The 16260-nt window shown below is 41.0% G+C and overlaps 1 protein-coding gene across 2 annotated transcripts in view; it reads right to left on the bottom strand.

Annotated features, from left to right (window-relative positions):
* The window catches only part of erich1 (glutamate rich 1), a 28159-nt gene extending 15161 nt beyond the window's left edge, over positions 1-12998 (bottom strand). The window contains exons 1-3 of one of the 2 annotated variants that reach the window (XM_023994754.3): positions 12646-12998; positions 12068-12208; positions 11694-11840 (exon numbers count right to left, since the gene is read on the bottom strand). In XM_023994754.3, coding sequence (XP_023850522.1) covers positions 11694-11840; positions 12068-12208; positions 12646-12664 — 307 coding nt within the window. In that variant the 5' untranslated portion in view covers positions 12665-12998. The remainder of the gene's footprint in view (positions 1-11693; positions 11841-12067; positions 12209-12645) is intronic. The other variant, XM_023994753.3, reaches the window with a different exon arrangement.
* Between the last annotated feature and the right edge of the window lie 3262 nt (positions 12999-16260).

The following is a 16260-nucleotide window of genomic DNA, read 5'->3' as shown; positions in this document are numbered from 1 at the left end:
CAGGCTATGAAAGGGCTATTTGACCAAGGAGAGTGATGGAGTGCTGCCTCAGATGACCTGGCCTCTACAATCACCCGACCTCAACCTAATTGTGGGAACATCTTCAAGAATGCTGGAAAAGCATTCCTCATGAAGCTGGTTGAGAGAATGCCAAGAGTATGCAAAGCTGTCAAGGCAAAGGGTGGCTACATTGAAGCATCCAAAATAGATTGACTTGTTTAACACTTTTGGTTACCGCATGATTCCATATGTTATTTCATAGATTTGATGTCGTCACTATTATTCTACAATGTAGTAAAAATAAACAAAAACCCTTGAATGAGTAGGTGTCCAAACTTGACTGCATGCAAACTACCGTTCAAGTTTGGGGTCACTTCGAAATTCCCTTGTTTTTGAAAGAAAAGCACATTTTGTCCATTAAAAATAACATCAAATTGATCAGAAATACAGTGCAGACATTGTTAATCCAAGTATCATTTTAAAACGCTAATTGATTATTAGAAAACTATTTTGCAATTATATTAGCACAGCTGAAATTAAAGAAGCAATAAAACTGTCCTTCTTTAGACTAGTTCAGTATCAGCATGTGGGTTCGATTACAGGCTCAAAATGGCTAGAAACAAAGACCTTTCTTCTGAAACTCGTCAGTCTATTCTTGTTCAGAGAAATTAAGGTTATTCCATGCGAGAAATTGCCAAGAATCTGAAGATCTCGTACAATGCTGTGTTACCACTCCCTTCACAGAACAGCGCAAACTGGCACTAACCAGATTAGAAAGAGTGGTAGGCCCCGGTGCACAACTGAGCATTAGAATGTCTAGTTTGAGAAACAGACACCTCACAAGTCCTCAACTGGCAGCTTCATTAAATAGTACCCGCAAAACCCCAGTCTCAACATCAACAGGGAAGAGGCAACTCCGGGATGCAGGCCTGGACAGAGGAACTCTGCCTAGAAGTGTCTGTGTTCTTTTGCCCATCTTAATCTTTTATTTTAATTGCCCAGTCTGATATGGCTTTTTCTTTGCAACTCTGCCTAGAAGGCCAGCATCCCGGAGTAACTTATATAACTCAGCAAAAAATAAAATGTCCTCACTGTCAACGGCATTTATTTTCAGCAAACTTAACATGTGTAAATATTTGTATGAACATAACAAGATTCAACAACTGAGACAAACAGGTCCCAGACGTGCTCAATGGGATTTAGGGGCTCAATGGGATTTTTCCGGGCTCTTTGCTGGCCATGGTAGAACACGGACATTCCTGTCTTGCAGGAAATCACGCACAGAACGAGCAGTATAGCTGGTGGCATTGTCATGCTGGTGGGTCATGTCAGGATGAGCCTGCAGGAGGGGTACCACATGAGGGAGGAGGATGTCTTCCCTGTAACGCACAGCGTTGCGATTGCCTGCAATGACGATAAACGCAAATCCGACCATCACCCCTGGTGAGACAAAACCGCGACTCCTCAGTGAAGATCACTTTGCCGGTCCTGTCTGGTCCAGCGACGGTGGGTTTGTGCCCATAGGCGGCGACGTTGCCGGTGATGTCTGGTGAGGACCTGCCTTACAACAGGCCTACAAGCCCTCAKTCCAGCCTCTCTCAGCCTATTGCGGACAGTCTGAGTACTGATGGAGGGATTGTAAGTTCCTGGTGTAACTCAGGCAGTTGTTGTTGCCATCCTGTACCTGTACTGCAAGTGTGATGTTCGGATGTACCGATCCTGTGCAGGTGTTGTTACACGTGGTCTGCCACTCCGAGGACGATCAGCTGTCCGTCCGTAGCGCGGTCTTCGGTGCCTCACAGTACAGACATTGCAATTTATTGCCCTGGCCACATCCGCAGTTCTCATGCCTCCTTGCAGCATGCCTAAGGCACATTCACACAGATGAGTAGGGACCCTGGGCATCTTTATTTTGGTATTTTTCCAGAGTCAGTAGAAAGGCCTCTTTAGTGTCCTCTAAGTTGTCATAACTGACCTTAACTGCCTACAGTCTGTAAGCTGTTAGTGTCTTAATGACCGTTCCACAGGTTCGTGTTCATTAATTGTATATGGTTCATTAAACAAGCATGGGAAACAGTGTTTAAACCCTTTACAATGAAGATCTGTGAAGTTATTTGGATTTTTACGAATGATCTTTGAAAGACAGGGTCCTGAAAAAGGGACACACCCCACCAAAGTATACAAAACAACACCTGCTCTTTCCATGACATACACTGACCAGGTAAAAGCTATGATCCCTTATTGATGTCACTTCAATCAGTGTAGATGAAGGGGAGGAGACAGGTTAAAATAAGGATTTTTAAGCCTTGAGACAATTAAGACATGGATTGCGTATGTGTGCCRTTCAGAGGGTAAAATGGGCAAGACAAAATATTTAATTTCCTTTGAACGGGGTATGATAGTAGGTACCAGGGTTTCCCGTGTGTATCTATTATGGTCCACCACCCAAAGGACATCCAGCCAACTTGGCACAACTGTGGGACGCATTGGAGTCAAAATGGGCCAGCATCCCAGTTGGAACGCTTTCGACACCATGTAGAGTCCATGCCCTGACAAATTGAGGCTGTTCTGAGGGCAAAAGGGGGATGGGGGTGTAACGCAATATTGGGAAGGTGTTCCTAATGTTTGGTATACTCAGTGTATATCGCCTTTACATATAAAGACTATAAAAAAGTTACATGCATTAGTGAATTGCGGTTTATTTACCGTTTAGGCTAATTATTCAAAGCTCACTTTGTTATTAATTTTAAAACAAAAATGTTTGATTGCATTTCAAAGCATTAATGACTCACTCATATGCTGTGTGATGACATGAACAAATGAATGATTGATACAGTGCTTCCAGAAAGGATTCACACCCATGGACTTTGCCACAAAGTGGTAAAGCTTGAATTTAAAACAGATTACATTTAGATTGTCTCTGGCCTACACACACACACACCCCCAGAATGTCAAATTGGAATTATGTTGTTCAAATTCATTAAAAATGAAAAGCTGAAATGTCAAATATTCAACCCCTTTGTTATGGCAAACCTAAATACACGGAGGAGAAAATGTTTGCTTAACAAGTCRCAACTTATATGAACTCTGTGTGCAACAGTGTTATGACTAACTCATCTCTGTACACCACACATAATTATCTTTAAGGTGCCTCAGTTTAGCAGTGAATTTCAAACACACAAATCAACCACAAAGACCAGGGAGGTTTCCAATGCCTCACTAAGAGGGGCACCCATAGTACCCCTCAGATGGTAGATGGGTAAAAAAAATTAAAAGCATAAATTGAATATCCCTTTGAGCATGGTGAAGTTACACTATCCAAAGTGTAATTAGTATCAATACACCCAGTCACGACAAAGATACAGGAGTCCTTCCTAACTCAATTGTCGGAGAGGAAGGAAACCGCTCAGGGATTTCACTATGAAGCCAATTGTGACTTTTAAAACAGTTACAGAGTTTAATGGCTGTGATAGGAGACAACTGAAGATGGATCAACAACACTGTACTTACTACACAATACTAACCTAATTGACTAAACGATAAGGAGGAAGTCTGTACATAAAAAAAATATTCAAAAACATTCATCCTATTTGCAACAAGGAACAAAGTAATACTGCAAAAAAATGTGGCTAAGCAATTCACTTTTTGTCCTGAAAAAAGTTATGAGGGGTAAATCCAACACAACATATTAGTACCACWCTCCATATTTTCAAGCATAGTGGTAGCGTCATTATGTTATGGGTATGCTTGTAATCGTTAAGGATTAAGGACTGGGGAGTTTTCAGGATAAAAAAATAAAACATAATGGAGCTACGCATCACCCAGGGTCTGCTTTCCACCAGACACTGAAAGATAAACTCAMCTTTCAGCAGGACAATAACCTAAAATACAAGGCTAAATCTACACTGGAGTTGCTTACTAAGAAGACAGTGAATGTTCTTGAGTGGCATTGTTAGTTTTGACTTAACGCTACTTGAATTTTTTTCTCGTCTTCTCACACCGCTGCTGTCTCCGCCGCATTGTTCGCAACACCAATATGCTGGTTAACTTTGCTATTATGTCCATAGAAACATAGGGAAAGGAGCCAATTCAACGGCGCACAGAAGATGTTTCAGTACCACGGACAGTGACTGCTATCCAACGCGAGAGAAAGCATATACACACACTAGTGTTGCCCCATTATTTTTACATAATATAATCATATACAATTTCAGTATACCACATCTAGTGATGACTGTGCCTGCAATGGATTAGTCCACTGAGACAAGCATGAATAAGACAGGTGTCTTGTGCACCATGGAAATAAATATCAATTTGCGACCCTGACTAAAGAAATCTTGGTCGACTAACAGCCTATTGACCAAACAATCGACTAAATGGGATCTGCCCTACATGGGTCTATAGTAATGTTGGCAGGAGGGATGAATAGTAAGGTCATCCACGGTCTCTCTGAGTACATCTAAGCCACTGATAAGATATCAGTCTTGGCTAGTTTGGCTAGTTTGGCTAGTTTGGTCACTTACTTCACACTTTCTAATAAATGCAAGGCCTTGGGAGGGGGTTGAAGGAATTTGGCTTTTTGAAACAAATTTGAAACAAATTCCCTTGTGACATGAACACACAGGCCCAGAACAACTCAGACAGTAGCTGGAAAAGACAGTGTAATAGAGTTAACTATGCTAACAACAAAAAAACAGCAGGTCAGAACTAGGGCTGCGGCGTTCCCGAAATTTCATCAGCCGGTGATTGTCAAGCAAATAACTGCCGGTCTCACGGTAATTGACCGTTAATTAACATAAATTAGCTTCCACACATTGCATCAGTGGCTTGTAAATTGACCTTTGGAATATCAACAAAAAAGATTAAGTCTAGTAAATCCATGTAATATAGCCTTCACAATAAATCCATTATTTTACAGATCTAAAATAACATGAGTTATTTATGTGCTTTAGTTGCGATACAAATGTTGGGCTATGTGTTTTGATTTTTAATACATTCTAAGGCTGCATTATGCGATTAATGATGATTTGGAAAAAATTGCATGAAAGGCATGAGCTCTACTTTTTTTGTGTGCAGGCTGTACACACTTCATCAGTCTCTTATTTACAATTTGACAAGCACTTGATAATGCCTCGATTTTCCCGGCGGCATCCTCTTTGTGAGGCCGTAATGCCACCCCAAAAAATCCATGCCTTTAGCGGCCAGTGGCAGTTGTGCCCTTGGGCTGAATATAGAAATGTTAATTCCTTTATTCCCTGTGTCGTGTCTTTGCTATCGTTAAATTGAAGACTTATAGCTTTTATAAAAGATTCCTGTAATTAGGGATTACGCTATCACTTGAGTAATAACGTAACTAATTAACTATGAATTCGAGGGMACCAGGGAAAGTTATTAGATTACAAAGTTATAATTTCCCAATATAACCTTTCAGATATTTTCATATCTGATCAATAGTCTTCTAATTAATGATTTATTTACTGTACCTCACGTTAGTCTCATTCCAAACGTCGTAAATTGTTGATTATCTGCACGAACCCAGTCTTCACTATGAGTCATCATACATCAATTGTCTTAAATAATTTATTTCTTACTAACTAATTAATTCACAGAAATGCATAAACAAACAAACAAACTTAAAATAGTTACATGAAATGATAGGAGAAAATATGCCCTAGTGGGCTGAACCGGCATGGCGGCTGTTAGACAAAGGGAAAAATGGCGTTCGACTAAGAATTCACTACAGAGTCCATAATTATAACAATTGACATGCTAATCCTTACACATGAACGCTCACTCATTCGGGAACAATTGTAATCAATATATATATATATTTACACTCGGTGTGTTGTCTTGATCGTTGGAGAGAAGTTCGTTTTGTTGGAGTTCCTTCTGTCGTAGTTATTGTGGAGAGTTCAGAGTGACATTCGTTATAGAATGGATGTTTCGGCGGTTGTCTTTCTTTGCGTCCAATGATACCGAATTCCTAGCTGCAGACTAGTAATTAATATCAAAGACTTGTTCTTATTCTGTCGGTATCGATAGTCTAAGAGTTTAACCACGTGGGATGGTTAAAAGATTCAGCAGTCTGGTCTCAAACCTTGGCCCTCTCTTTATCGAGGTAAGCTGGTCTGCAACCTTTGTCCTCTCGTGATTGAGAGAAACATGGTCTAATGGTAATTTCTTAGAGTTGGCTTTTATTCAGATAGCAGAGAGGGGTGGTCCCATGGTCTCTGACCCAACTGGCTCAGGGCGGTCCTTGGATTTAGTTCAAATACAACAGGGATTTGTATTTTCCTTCATTAAACAGTTCAAAATCATATTACACAATTATACAAACAGTATCATACTCACTCATTCATTTTATACAACAAACAGGTGTAAACCTCATATCTGAGGTTATTATATAAACAGCGGTATGGTAATGTGGTCCCACAGTCTCTCCTGAGTTTCCCACATGGGGACAAATGGACATGTTAATAGCTGGRMTCYYCACCGAYCTTTMMTACTTTTKCMGGAACATGAAATMTGTTCGTACCYCARGTTCTGTRAGGTGGAAGAGAATTCCTTTGTCCTGAAAGTTTACCCTCTGTCTATAATACTGTTGGCCATGAGGAGATTCTCAGGAATTTACRACATCTCTCTGTGATCACCGCATGGGTTGTGGTAGGAAAGGGAGAGGCAGGGAGAGGGGGATGGGGTTTGCAGTACCCAAGCAGGCAACATCATGACACCTGCGTGCTCCGAAGCACCTCTCAATCACATAGCTTTCCGTCACGTGATCAAGTCTTTCTCACAGGCTACAAGTGAAGACAACTGGGTGTGGTAGGAAAGGGAGAGGCAGGGAGAGGGGGATGGGGTTTGCAGTACCCAAGCAGGCAACATCATGACACCTGCGTGCGCCGAAGCACCTCTCAATCACATAGCTTTCCGTCACGTGATCAAGTCTTTCTCACAGGCTACAAGTGAAGACAACTGGGGTGTGTCCTTATCCAATTCCGAGGCGCATATTGAAGATGTTGGAAATGTCCACATTTACTTTGTCAGCCAACAAGATAAGTAGGCCTAACAAACGGCAAAAGCACTAGCCTATGGCAATCTTTTTTTATTTTTTTAACCGTTATTTTACCAGGTAAGTTGACTGAGAACACGTTCTCATTTGCAGCAACGACCCGGGGAATAGTTACAGGGGAGAGGGGGATGAATGAGCCAATTGTAAACTGGGGATTATTAGGTGACCATGATGGTTTGAGGGCCAGATTGGGAATTTAGCCAGGACACCGGGGTTAACACCCCTACTCTTACGATAAGTGCCATGGGATCTTTAATGACCTCAGAGTCAGGACACCCGTTTAACGTCCCATCCGAAAGACGGCACCCTACACAGGGCAGTGTCACTGCCCTGGGGCATTGGGATATTTTTTTTTTTTAGACCAGAGGAAAGAGTGCCTCCTACTGGCCCTCCAACACCACTTCCAGCAGCATCTGGTCTCCCATCCAGGGACTGACCAGGACCAACCCTGCTTAGCTTCAGAAGCAAGCCAGCAGTGGTATGCAGGGTGGTATGCTGCTGGCAATCTACTATCCCTATAGTACAAAAGTTGACTTATTCTATTCTGTGCGAGAAATAAATATTCCCAACATAGTCTGGGACAGTTGTGGGATGCGATAGAGCCCAAATTAATACAACCACTAGCATCCCCCAAAAGAATGTACGCAATGAGGCAGATTAGAATGTTTAGCTTAAAATGTTTAACTATTAGCTTAGCTTATAATGTGAAGAAATAGCCTATGCGCACACAGCAGTAGGCTAAAAGCACCAATGTTCCATTAGCAGGAAAACACCATTATCAAAAGTGGCCACAAATGCAATTATGCATGTAATGCTTTTATTAGAAAAAGGTGCATTTTTATGGTGAAAATGATCTTCCCCAAACTAAAAACTCACAGGCAGCCTATGTATGCCAGTTAGGCTCAACACCAGTTATAAGGCAGATTAATGTGCTTAATTTTAAGTAGCCATTTGGCCACTTTAGTTGTGATACAAACCTTATCAAAAAATTAGCCTATGGGCTAGGCTAAATGAGGTGTGCTACTATGATTTGAATGGGTTACAAAAAAAGGCATGTGCTCTTTCTTGCCTTACTGCACAAGCTGGACATCATTCACAAGTGATAGGCTAATATTGTCACCCAAAATATTCCTGATTTAATCTGGTCTTTACATTTACAAAATAATGTGTGAAATTTGTTTTGATTTAGAATGGACCATTATCTTGCATCTCTCTTAAAACAGGAAMGAATACATGTCATCTATGCACTTAAATAGCGAATGGAGGACGCTTTTCCAGTGGTTATTTTTCATGCCAGCCAGGTAGGCTATACTCCTGTTGTAAAGAGAAGCAATGTGTTTAATATTAGGAAAGTTGATAATTAAATAGTCATCCTTGCCTATAGAAAGCTGATGGTATCCTCTTAACTTCTCTAGGTTAGGGGGCAGCATTTGGAATTTTGAATGAAAAGCATGCCCAAATGAAACTGCCTGCTTCTCGGGCCCAGAAGATATGATATGCATATAACTGGTAGATTTGGATAGAAAACACTCTAAAGTTTCCAAAACTGTTAAAATAGTGTCTGTGAGTATAACAGAACTGATTTGGCAGGCGAAAACCTGAGAAATCCATTCGGGAAGTAGTTTTTTTTTTGGTTTTGTAGTTTTCTATTCAATGCCATTACAGTATCCATTGACTTAGGACTCAAATTGCAGTTCTTATACCTTCCACTAGATGTCAACAGTTTTAGAAATTGTTTCAGGCTTCTATTCTGAAAAATGAGGAAGTAAGAGCAGTCTGAATGAGTGGACCCTAAAGTGTCACAGAGCTTTTTCATGCGCACGACCGAGATTGTGCCTTTCCTGTTTACCGTTTATATTGACGACGTTATTGTCCGGTTGAAATATTATCGATTATTTAGGCTAAAAACAACCTGAAGATTGAATATAAACATCGTTTGACATGTTTCTATGAACTTTACAGATACAATTTGGATTTTGTCTGCCTGTTTGAGCCTGTGGATTACTGAAGAAAACGTGCGAACAAAACAGAGGTTTTGGGATATAAAAAGACTTTATCGAACAAAAGGAACATTTATTGAGTAAATTAATGTCTGCTGAGTGCAACCATATGAAGATCATCAAAGGTAAGGGATTAATTTTATCTCTATTTCTGACTTGTGTAACTTCTACTTGGCTGGTTACTGTTTGTAATGATTTGTCTGCTGGGCTATGTTCTCAAATAATCGTAAKGTATGCTTTCGCCGTAAGGCATTTTAAAAATCTGACACCATGGTTGGATTCACAAGAAGTTAATCTTTAAACCTATGTAAAATATGTTTTGTTTTCTGAATTTTTATAATGAGTATTTCTGTATTTGAATTTGGCGCCTAGCAGTTTCACTGGCTGTTGAGGTGGGACGCTAACGTCTCACGTACCCAAGAGAGGTTAATAGAGGCCATCAATCGGTTCTCTAACGCAATTCGATAGACTATAGAAATGTTGTGCAACATGAGCTCTCATGAAGTGTTTGATTAGATTTTTGATTACATTTGCATTGATTTCAGAGTGATTAGTGGGACAATAGAGTGCCAAGTACCAGGCAGTTAGCAAGTTTGGTAGGCTACTAATGACCATCAGCAGCATCAGAGCTTGGAGAAGCCTAATTACCGTGACTAAATGGTCATGTGCATTTGACTGCCGTCATGACTCGTGACCGCCGGTGTAGCGGTAATACTGTCACCGTAACAGCCCTATTCAGAACCCAACAACAATCACCAGGCCATGTAGGCTAAGAGCAACTAGGCTCTCTAAAATCATTGTAAACATTGCTCTTACAGTGTCAATGTTTTATGATTAAAATTCATTATTCCATAATTTGAGTATTGCTGAGCTTCTCTCCATGCCTCTTTTTAGTTGTTTTTGCTAAATATTTAGCATGTGTGCGCACTGTGCATTCAGATTTTCCCATAAGTTGGCCTTTTAAAATATGCAATATTTATGATGACTTAATTTGTTTCTTAGGCCTAGATGGTAATTAGAGCAGAACTGCTTCATGTGTACAGACCTAGCAGCTGATCTACATGAAAGTATTTTAAGACATTATTCAAGGTAGACACCTTGCCCAGCTAAATGTTAAAGGACTTGTAACCAAAAAATAAAAACATTTATGACTATGAGGTTGTCATGGTGTACTTTGCTTTCTCCATGGTAACAGATACCTGCAAGCGTAGCACAGAGCCACAAACATTTGCTCACACAGACCATTTCAGGACTGCAGAAAGAAGCTAAAAACCACTCCCCTATTCCACCTGTACCGCTACAAGACTAGGCCTAATGGCTAACTTGTACTACTTCTAAAATAATCTAAATGTGTTTATAAAGCCTTTTTTACATCAGCAGAGTCACAAAGTGCGAATACATGAACCCAGCCATCTGATGACCAAGTATGTAAGAGAAAGCACTAATAGGCCTAAATGGCTGACTAGTCCATTATAACAGGCAAATATAGCTGCATTGAGTATACTTCGAAGTCATAAATTCTTGAGTTTCTAGAAAAACATACATTAAGTCTTCAAATTAATGAGAAATTTGCTGAAGGTGTTGCCCAAGGCTAATTTCTCTACTGTCAACTATTAATATAATCTAAACATTTTCTGTCAGGTAGCCTAAACCCCTTTACCTCTCTGGCAGGCAGATGCTGACTGAATGAAACGGACTGGGTTAGTAGTGGATATCCTGTCAGGACGGCTTAGAGCAGGTTGTTCAGCTAGTTCTTTGATGCCAGGGAAACATTCACTAAAACACATGGAATGTGCTGCATTACATCTTAATGCTGCAATATGTAACTATTTGGACGATACTAACAAATTCTTATAGAAATGTGAGTTATAGATCTTTCATTCTCATTGAAAGCAAGTCAAAGAAGAGGTAGATATGTTCTATATGCGCTTTTTCTATGCTTCCAGTTCATACATTTAGTTTTTGCATCTTTTACTTTCAGTTTTGTACACCAGCTTCAAACAGTTGAAAATACAATATTTTTGGTTATTGAAAATATATATTTCAGAGGTTTAGATGGTACAATGATTCTCTACACATTGCTTGTTTTGTCACAACCTGAAATTAGACGATTAGAATTTTAGCAACCAGAAAATGGCGGAGTGATTTCTGCATATTGCACCTTTGTCTACTGATCATATATCACAAAATGATCAGCTCTGTGGTGAATCAATGTCAACTGTTGAGCCTAAAATGGTTTCAATGAGTGCTCACATAAGCCATATACCTTTAGATAATCACCACGTATCTGTAATAATAACAACATTTGACCTTGAGAACACACAGCATTAAATGTGAATGACAGTGGGTGGTCTGATCCATTTGGCACAGATTGCATTCAGATGGGATTTGTTCATCAGTACACTCAACGCAACCATCTCACATTTATCAACTAAGGTCTTGGATAAAAATATTTGTTCCCGCTTTAATCTCCCCACAACTGGACTGGAAAAGACAATAAAAGAGAGTGATGGTAACACTGAGTTGGACAGAGGAACTGAGGAGAGCCCCTTCTAGTAAATCCCCTGCTTTATGGCACATCTCTGTCACCACAGTCCATAAATGTAAGATTATAGCCCTCTTACCAGCTGGGTCTTCCACAGTATTTATGCATGCTGGCTGAGAGAGCGTGACAGATCCCTCTGCACCTGTCTTGTATTCTGCAGGGGGAGCTACGACTGTGTACATTCGTCTGCCTGGCTGGGTCGAGGATGGTATTATCCCTTCATCTCCTGAGACACAGAGCAAATGAGAAAGAAAGAACATTAGCTATACTGTAAGTGTTTGGCGATTGGTTTGGAGGTGATTGTATTGTAGGCTATATAATTTCCGGACTGTGACACCAACTTATTTGGAAGTAATAAAAAGTGGGTGATGTCTCACTTCGCTTAGCTCCGGGAACAATATTTCTAATTCAATTGAGCATAACTCATTTAATGAAATATGTTACTCTACTTACCAGTGATAGTGCCCACCTCTAGGCCTACTTTTTGTTTCACAGAGGACTTTTCGAGAACAAACTCGGGGGGTGAAGAGCTGGGTTCTTTCTCAGGCTTGGGAGGTAAGGGGTACAGCCTCTGAAGAACTTTAGACTGGAATACTGAAACGTAGTTGACATTCTTAACATTACTTCCACATTGCTGCCCATGTCAAGTACAAGCCATCTAGGGTATAAATACATGTTTTGCTAATTACACAATTTCAATTGAAATTATTTAATCTCAATAACTAGTAGCTGATAGATCAAAGTAAAATTCACAAAAAGCATAAATTATTTATTAATATCAGAAGCCTACAAAAACGAAACGTGATCCAACGTATTCACCGATATAATATAACGTTATACATCAGCGAAAGTATCACAAAAACACGCGGGATTGATCGGTCAACTTGGCGTTTGATAACGCTCAATGAGTTGCGCGACAGTAGCCTGCCTGGCTAACGGGACAGAAACTAGCTATAAGTACAGACTAGTAAAAACTAGCTACATCTGGCGTTTAATGTTTCAGCAACGACATGCGTAAATAAAGTACTTACCTTCTTTCCTATGTGCCATATCACTATATTTAACTCGAATGTAACATTAGATAAAACACACTTGTGAAAAATGCTAATGTTACCAGCTAGCTAGTTAGCATTGCTAGCTCCTGGCATCAACCCTGCTAGTTGATGTTTTGCAGCTTTTTTAAGGAACTTTTGTAATGACAYCACATCATTTGCATCATTGCGATGAGAAATCGTGCTCAGTTACGACTGAAAAAATTTCGCTAAATATCATTATGTGCACAGCCGCGACAGAAAACAACCAAACGAGCTGCAGCACAGACCTCAATCATCCACACATGAGGAAGGAACCAAAGATGATCCATATTGACCAGATACTGAAGTGGCCGTTTTAACAATGTGAAATGTCTTCAACAATGGAAGGCAGTCGAGAGGAGGCAAGATCAGGTGGGACCATTCTAGCCAATGAGAGGGCAGATAAGCGTGTGAACAACAGGCATAACTCCGATATAAAATGTTTTTTCTCAACGTTTCCGGGATGTCAATTGTCCTACTTATATCAGTACACTCTTAACATCCTAACCATTGCGAAACTTGTATTCGATCAAATAAGCCTCACGTAGCAAATAAAGCCATTACATTTTTTGATGACCAAATTTGAAACACTCGTTGATCTCCATACAAAATCTGCTTGGTGAGCGAAAAAAACTGAAAAAAATGGAGAATACAGATTTTGGGCCCAGTCATACCTCTTGCTTCGCTTCTTCCTCTCTGAAGGAACTGCCTGCATGACACGGTGGCTGTCTGTAGCCTAACCAACAGCTCCCCCTCTGGTCGCATCCAGTAACATCAAATCCATCGACATGCGCAAACTAAGCCAGCTGTGAAAGAAGGGTTTGACAGCAGCGCATGGACACCGCGATGTGAATATCAAATAGCTCAGCATCAGGACCAGAGTGAGCCTAGTTTGGAATGCGCGCACCCTCTAAACTTCGCTGGGAACGTCAGCATGTGAACAGGATTTGAGGAGGAGGAATTAACTAGAATGTCAGCTCTGAAGAAGGTAATTGTTTTTTAAAATCATAATGTACCTCTCATGTCATAGTTATAGTCTATTAGAAAAGTCTAAGTGTGTTGGGTTAGCAATGTTGGCAGCGCATGGATTTCGGTGTGTTTGAACAGTCAGCGCGTTAAGCATACCCATAGATTAAGTCAGTTGGGAAATGGGTGGGTCTCAGCATCTTACCTCGAATTTGCTGTATGACTGATCAGTCTAATTTCATATCCATTGTTGAGGAATTTTGATAGATGATTCTGTTAGGAAAGATAATGTACTACTTTTTGAATTATTAGCAATTACTCATTTTCCCCTGCCTCCTTCCTAGAAATAATCTAATTTGAATGATGTTGCATTGTAGTGCAGGTGTCAATTTGTTCACCGACACCACTGTTCTCTCTGGTTGCTGCTGCATGTGCACAACTTTGTCCTGGAGGAGGATAGTGAGAGATGGGAACTTTCCAGGTAGAAAAAAAGCACTTTTTGTGAGGTATTAAACTCTGAAATGCATGCCAGGCTGATCACTAACACTTACAGTGCATCACAATCACACACACTCCTGTGAGCAGCCGCCAGACATGCAATGTGCTGCTGCTATCTGTCTGTGTAGACTATACTCAGTGGTAGCGGTGGTGGTGGGTAGTTGCCTTGCAAGCTGTCAAAGGAGAGCTTGGCTCAGCTAGGGAAGGGAGGCAGGCAGGCAGCGGTGTTTGAATAGTCAGTCTCAGTCTCTCAGTGAGAAGCTGAGAAGAAAACCTGAGTAAACATGTTATGTAATGCTTGGGTGTTGAGGACACATTGAGAAAAGCCAAGTATTCAACAACACTATCTGGGACAATAATGATCTACAAGTGCACACTGTGAGGTTTGTTTGTTTGCCACTGATCACTAGCAGCAAGACTAGATGTATTCCCATGAGGGGTGTATACACCCCTAAATTACATATCATTTGTGAATTAGGTTACATCACTTGGGCTGTAACCTGGCTTATATCGTGGCTTATTGAAAATGTATACAGTATGATATTTGCTATTGTCAGGTATGATGATGAGTCACTAAGGCGACAGTAGTTACGATTCACAGTTTGCAGGTGCAAGTATTGACGCCCACAAAAAAGCTGTTTTGTTGTGCAAAATTGGGTGATTGAGGACAATGGGAAGAAGTGCTGTAAAATTCCTGGTGTACCATTGGTACCGTAAAGAGAGTTGTAAGTACCCCACATACCAATGAGCCTGTCTTCATTTTTAGCTCATAGTATCCCACATGTCTTTCTTCAATGACAGCCAGCTGCGCACCAGAGAGGCAGAAACCAGAGAGGCAGACCTCCCTAGATGAACAGGGAGGTCTGCTATAGTCGCAACATGGAACGCATTTTCTAACGTGTGGAAATATAGCTGAGAGAGAGAGAGAGAGAGAGAGAGAGAGAGAGAGAGAGAGAGAAGAGAGAGAGAGAGAGAGAGAGAGAGAGAGAGAGAGAGCGAGAGAGAGGAGAAGAGAGAGAGAGAGAGAAGAGAGAGGGAGGAGAGAGAGAGAGGAGAGAGAGAGAGGAGAGAGGAGAGAGAGAGAGAGAGAGAGAGAAGAGAGAGAGAGAGAAGAGAGAGAGAGAAGAGAGAGAGAGAGAGAGAGAGAGAGAGAGAGGAAGAGAGAGAGAGAGAGAGAGAGAGAGAAGAGAGAGAGAGAAGAGAGAGAGTGTAATTGGGGTTTGGCAGAGCCCTGTAGTGACAGCCAGGGGGCAAGCTCTGTGTAATGAGATAAAGTGAATGGAAGAGGTGGCGGACCTGGAGTCAAACGAACAAGGAGTTATAAGAGGTTGAGTGTGTGTGGTTGGGTGTGGCTGTGTGTCAAGTTCACGAATTGTCTGTGCAAAAAGCTGGCAATCCGCCTGGACACTATTTATTCATCTTCCATCACCTGCTCTTTGACTTCAAAATTAGCAGCTTTCAATGAAACTGTATTATCAGATGAGATGGAGAATTTCAGGTACTTCATTTTTATTTCTCTGTCTAGCAGGCAATTGCCTCATTTCAAGGAAGAGGGCCTAATTAAAAGCTACTGTATGAAAAACTGTAACTCCTGGGACTGGTACTGTAGGTAGCTTGTTGTTTGAGGGAGTATCGTTTAAGATTCTTAAGCAGATAGACTCAGTTACCAGACCCTAGTGGGAGTTGAAGCAGTAACAATGTGTGTGCAACGATTTCTGGTTAAACCCAAATGTCGTACTACCTCATTATCTCTCTTTCCCCAATTACACTCTCTCTCTCTCTCTCTCTCTCTCTCTCTCTCTCTTCTCTCTCTCCGTCTCCGCTTCTTCTGTCTCGTCTCACCTTCGTCGCATGCTCTCTCCGCTCTCGGGCATATGCTCCGCTCTCTCTAATCGTGTCCTTTCTCTCTCTCAATCTGTCTTTCTCATAATGCTACCAGCATCTCTATTAGTCTGGCTTCAGTAGAGTGCTGCAGACAAATTTGGGAGCCTGGGACTGAGCTATATGAATTTGGCCATGCATGATAGCTTAATTGTGTGTAAGTGTGTGTGCCGGCACCATTACTGCAGCTAGGTTTAAGTGAGTGACCCTCATTGCAGGCTCCCGGTG

This window comes from Salvelinus sp. IW2-2015, linkage group LG9 (assembly GCF_002910315.2).
Source record: "Salvelinus sp. IW2-2015 linkage group LG9, ASM291031v2, whole genome shotgun sequence".
In the NCBI taxonomy this organism is placed as follows: domain Eukaryota; kingdom Metazoa; phylum Chordata; class Actinopteri; order Salmoniformes; family Salmonidae; genus Salvelinus; species Salvelinus sp. IW2-2015.
This window is presented reverse-complemented; position numbering and strand designations above follow the sequence as displayed.